General features: G+C 50.0%; 1 protein-coding gene across 2 annotated transcripts in view; it reads right to left on the bottom strand.

Annotated features, from left to right (window-relative positions):
• The window catches only part of CYFIP1 (cytoplasmic FMR1 interacting protein 1), a 31403-nt gene that overhangs the window by 21504 nt on the left and 4506 nt on the right, over positions 1-5393 (bottom strand). For both annotated transcript variants that reach the window (XM_006753469.2, XM_006753468.2), the window contains exons 6-11: positions 4922-5018; positions 4690-4818; positions 4155-4259; positions 1895-1986; positions 1091-1208; positions 528-650 (exon numbers count right to left, since the gene is read on the bottom strand). In XM_006753469.2, coding sequence (XP_006753532.1) covers positions 528-650; positions 1091-1208; positions 1895-1986; positions 4155-4259; positions 4690-4818; positions 4922-5018 — 664 coding nt within the window. The remainder of the gene's footprint in view (positions 1-527; positions 651-1090; positions 1209-1894; positions 1987-4154; positions 4260-4689; positions 4819-4921; positions 5019-5393) is intronic.

The raw sequence follows: 5393 nt of genomic DNA, 5'->3' as shown, positions 1-5393 counted from the left end.
GAAGGACAGGCAGACAGACAGGGGCAGCGGGAAGGACAGGGAGACAGACAGGGGCAGTGGGAAGGACAGGCAGACAGACAGGGGCAGTGGGAAGGACAAGCCAGGAATGGAAGGTCACCCGGGCAGAAAGCCATGGGCAGGACTGGGGCCTACAAGGGGCGGCTGGTCGATGTTTCACTGTCACATCGATGTCTCTCTCTCCCTTCCTCTCTCTGAAATCAATAAAAATATTTTTTTAAAAATATCGTAACGTTACAATTTAAAGGCTATCAATGCCAACAGATGAGGCCATTGATTTGTAACACAGGTGCATGAAACGTATGTTGAATTGTCTTCCATTTAAATTGACATATAACCTTATTTCTAGGCCCCAAAATAAAAAGCCAATTTTGATCCAAGAACCAAAGTTAATGCAGGAAAAATATCCTTGAGTCCATTTCTTGATGAGCCTGGGGGGTTGGGGAGGGGAGGACGCTCTCCAGGTTCCCGGTGTTCCCGCCTCCTGGCAAGCGAGCGAGGGCGCCTACCACTTCCATCACGTGCGCGCTCCACTGGGACAGCAGCTGCAGGCCCTGCAGCGCCAGGTCGAAGAGCTTCCGGTACTCGGCGTCTGTCTTCTGGGCCTCCTGGCGGCCGGAGCCTGTGACAACCTGGAGCATCAAGGAGCATCGAGAAGTCGTCCCACATGTAGAAATCTGGCCGAGTCCCCCCGTCCCATCAAACCCGCTCTAGGAACCCACCCCAAGGGCCCTGGCCCAGAAATGTGACACAATGGGGCACACGACCCATCTGAGCCCTGGCCAGTGCCACTAGTGGTTAGCGCCTCAGCCTGAGCACTGAAGCGTCCAGGGCCCTTACCCGCTGTCCTAACCCCTAAGCCTGCAGTTCGCTGATGAAGAGGCACCTGCTACACCCACAGCCCACAGCCCCTCCCGGCCGCTCTCGCCCCCTGTGATCTCGTGTGTGACCCCCAGGGCCAGGTGCCCTGCAGGACTGTGAGTGGTAAACCTAGTTTTCTCTAAGCTGCGTGTCGGCTGCAGCTGAGGTGGGTCCTGCATTCACAGTAAGGCCCCAGGGCTGGCCTGCCGACCTCGCTGTTGCTGTAGCGCGCCAGCTCGGAGATGAAGCGCATGTGGTCCTCTCGGATCTGGATCATCTGCTCACAGATGTTGTACTGGGGGCTGCTGCTGGAAGACGTGCACGTCCACCTGGCGGGAGGGGAGCGGGTCACCGGAGGGTCGCCTGCTCCCCTCCCGCCTGTTTTTAAAAAGTCATCGTAATTTCTCCTTCGTCACCAAACTGCTTCCTGACGGCGATGCCAAGTGCAGCACAGGGAATACAGTCAGTCACGTTGTGCTAACTGTGTGTGGTGCCAGGTGGGTGCTGGACATATCAGGGGAACCCCTTTGTGAAGTATATGATTAGGTCACCACCATGCTGCACCCCGGAAAACAATGCAAAGTCATGCTGAATGTCAACTGTGATGGAAAGATCAAATTAGCCCTGGCCAGTGTGCATCAATGGTCAGAGCATCGGCCTGCATACCAAACGGTTGTGGGTTAAACTCCTGGCCAAGGGTACGTACTTAGGTTGCAGGTTAAAGCCCAGGTCCGACTGGGGAGCATTCGAGAGGTAACCCATTGATGTGTCTCACATAGGTCTCTCTCTCTCTCTCTCTCTACCTCTCCCTCCATCCGTCCCTGCAATGGAAAACATATCCTGTCTAGGTTGTGGGTTTGATCCTCAGTTGGTGTATGTAGGGGAGGCAGCCAATAGCTGTTCTTTTCTCACGTCGATGTTTCTGTCTCTCTCTCCCTCTCTTAAAAAAACAAAACACAAAACGACGACAACAGGAACCTCTCAGAACATTCTACTGGGCAGCTCGCACTCGTACCGAGACTTGTTCTCCTCGTAGTGGGCGCTGGTCTTGATGTATCTTGCGAGTTCGATCTGCATGTCACCGAACAGTGGGACCACCTGGAGTTGCTGCATTCAAAGGAAAAAAATAGGGTCAGCATGTATGTTCAGTGACCAAACGTATAACTACGTGAGCGAACAGCCATTGGTTACTGTTGGTTAACAGCATTCTCTGCAAATCATTTAGTGCAAAAAAAGTGGTGAACACTTTTTGTTCTACATTCACTTCAAGAACAAAATACAAGTGCCAACATTCATGAAATCATTTTAAATATGGAAATTAATCTGACTTTGGTTAGATCTATGGTCATAAAAAATTCAACTGCATTTCTACATACTAGCAACAACTAGAAAATGAAAATTTAAAGAATTTGCAAAAGCATCCAAAAATAAAAAAAATTATGTATGAATACATTAAACAAAATATAGACGATACCTCTAAGCAAAAACACTACCAAAAATTCTGGAGAACATTTTAAAGTTTTAAGTGAATGGAGAAATACATCAGGTTCACGTATTGGAAGACTTGGTAATTTAACAAAGTTCATTCTCCCTAAATGAATCTGTACATGCAATGGAATCCCAAACAATATTCCACGAGGAAGGTGTTTTACGAGTGGTGAGCATGTGTGGCGATCACAAGCCAGTTCTAAAATGCATTTTGAAAGGTGAAGGGATGATACGCACGAAAATCTCGAAGAACATAACTGAAGACTTCCTGGTGAGCAGACCTACTCTACTGGGAAGCCACAGCCACTAGGACTGTGTGGCCTTGGAGCATGGATGGAGACCAGTGGGGCAGGACAGAGGACCTAAGACAGAGCCACAGACAGACATCTGGTTTATGACCCACGAAACACGGAACAATGTGTGAAAAGGTGGTCTCTGCACTGAAAGGACAGGTCAGCTAGTTATCCATATGGAGAAAAAAATCCAAGAATGTCAACCCCTAGCCCTGGCCAGTGGGGCTCAGTTGGTCGACTGTGGTTCCATGCACAAAAGGGTCGCAGGTTCGATCCCCAGTAGGGGGTGATCTGGAGGCAGCCAATCGATGATTCTTTCTCATCATTGATGTCTCTATCTCTCTCTCCCTCTCCCTTCTTCTCTCTCTAAAATCAATAAAGATATTAAAGAATCACAATGAACCCTAGTTGGTTTGGCTCAGTGGATAGAGCATCGGCCTGTGTACTGAATGGTCCCAGATTCGATTCCAGTAGTGGGCCTGCAGGATGCAGCTGATCCATGATTCTCTCTCATCGTTGATGTTTCTATCACTCCCTTCTCCCTTCCTCTCTGAAATCAATAAACATATATTATTAAAAAAAAAAAAGAATCACAAAGAGAGAGAGAGAGAGAGAGAGAGAGAAGAATGCCAACCCCTACCTCACGCCATACAGAGACCAGTTCTAAGGGAAACTATAGGTTTAGATGGAAAAGGAGTGGTGATGTGTCCAAAAGCTAACACATGAGCCTACTGTATGGAAACATTCCCTAAAGTAGACATTAAAGATGCACACATTGGATTACAATAAAACGAAGAACCTCTAGTCATCAAATGGCACCTTTAGGAAAGTGAAAGGAGAGCCACGTAGGGGAATGGCTGCATTTTGGGGCACATGCACCTAGAATACGTGCAGAAACAACCGAACAGGGAAAACCAAGAAATGTCAAGTGACGTTTCATGAAGCACACAAAGGGCTAAGGCATCAGAGGCCCAAAGAGCGCAATGACACGCCCAGCCTGCAGATGGCCCCCCTTCTAAAGGGGTTGGCGAGGAAGTGGAACAAGGGGAACGCTCACTCATTGCAAAGCAGCGCAGCCCATGGAGAGCTGTTAGGCTGTATCTACACACACTGAAAACCTTTATGCTCATGACTCCAATCCCATCCCTGGGTTCACGTCCAACAGAAATGTGCAGATGTCCCTAAATCTGAGCAGTCCCGTTCACACCAGCGAGAACCCAGAAACCACCACATGCCCATCACGACAGAATGGATCAACAGAAGCTGGTGTGACCATCCGATGGCGACCTCACGAGGAAGCTTAAGGACTGCAGCTGCGGGCACCCACAGGGACAAGTGTAACTGAGTGACCAGCCAGACAAGGGACACAAGGCGTGGTCCCCTTCATTCGAGACCACAGCCCGGCAGAGCCTGTGTGGGAAGGCGGGGAGGGTGCAGGCACCATGTCCCAAGACCCGTCACGGTCACACGTCTATAGAAATGTCACTCACTCACCTTGAAAAACTTGTCGATTTTGGACAAGTTTATTCTTTTCTTGGCGTCTAGTTTATAGATGTTGCTGACACTCCCATCCATCAAGTACAGACCAAACCCCATGACCTGAAAAAGCACACAGTGGCATGGAAAGCTCAGACCCACAAGGTTAACTGCCCACAAGCACCTACAGAAACGACACTTCACTCTTTCTCCAGAAAAGGCATTTCAGCCCTGGCCCAGTGATTGAGCGTCGACCTGGGGACCGGGTCACGGTCCCATTCCCGGTCAGGGCACAGGCCCAGGTTGCAGGCTCGATCCCCAGTAGGGGGTGTGCAGGAGGCAGCATCAATGGTCCTCTCTCATCACTGATGTTTCTATCCCTCTCTCCCTCTCCCTTCCTCTCTGAAATCAATAAAAATATATATATATATTTTTTAAAAAGGTTGACGAAAGGATCGCAGACAAAGCACAGCCTGTTGGCCAGATCCTGCCTGTCCCGCCCTCCTGTGTCTCTTCCTCCATGGGGCCCTCAACAGCCATCCCCACCGCGTACTTTGAGAAGCATGTGTTTCTCGCTGGGCGTCAAGTACATCCTGTTCTCGTAGTAATCCACGCACAGGTTCACGATGTCCGCTAGGAGCTCTTCGTAGCCAGAGATGACTTCAAGCTGTTGCTGCAGAGACTGGAAGAGGGGAGCCCCATGCCACCACCTGCTCCAGGTCCTCTGTCCCCCGGAGCCCCAGCCATGCACCCCATCAGCCAGAGCAGGAGAGCTTGAGCCTCACCTGTGTGATCTTGTTGTGGTTGGCCAGGAACATGGACAGGTTCTGCGACTCCTGGATGGACTGTGGGTCTGCCATTTTCCGTAGAAACTGAGCAGCCCTTTGTAGGCAGGAAAAAAAGAAAACAGGTCATCAGCTAACATGCTTCATGATTTAAAAGAAGAAGAAGAGCCCAGCTGGGGCGGCTCCGTGGTTGAGGGTGGACCCATGAACCAGGAGGTCATGGTTGGATTCCGGGTCAGGGCACATGCCCGGGTTGTGGGCTAGATTCCCCAGTCGGGGGCGTGCAGGAGGAAGCAGATCGATGATGCACCCATCTGATGTCAATTTCATTTTAAAGACACAGCAGCAGACGTATGATTTCAGAGGCAATGTCACTACAGCCCATCACATGCAAAGTAAAAACTCTTCCAATTGAATTTTATAGCTCGCATTCCTTGTGTGGCAAGAGGTAACATCAGCCAGCATCTGGTCA

This window comes from Myotis davidii, unplaced genomic scaffold, assembly GCF_000327345.1.
Source record: "Myotis davidii unplaced genomic scaffold, ASM32734v1 scaffold811, whole genome shotgun sequence".
Lineage (NCBI taxonomy): Eukaryota > Metazoa > Chordata > Mammalia > Chiroptera > Vespertilionidae > Myotis > Myotis davidii.
The sequence above is the reverse complement of the archived record's forward strand: the minus strand, read 5'-3'. Positions and strand labels throughout refer to the sequence as shown.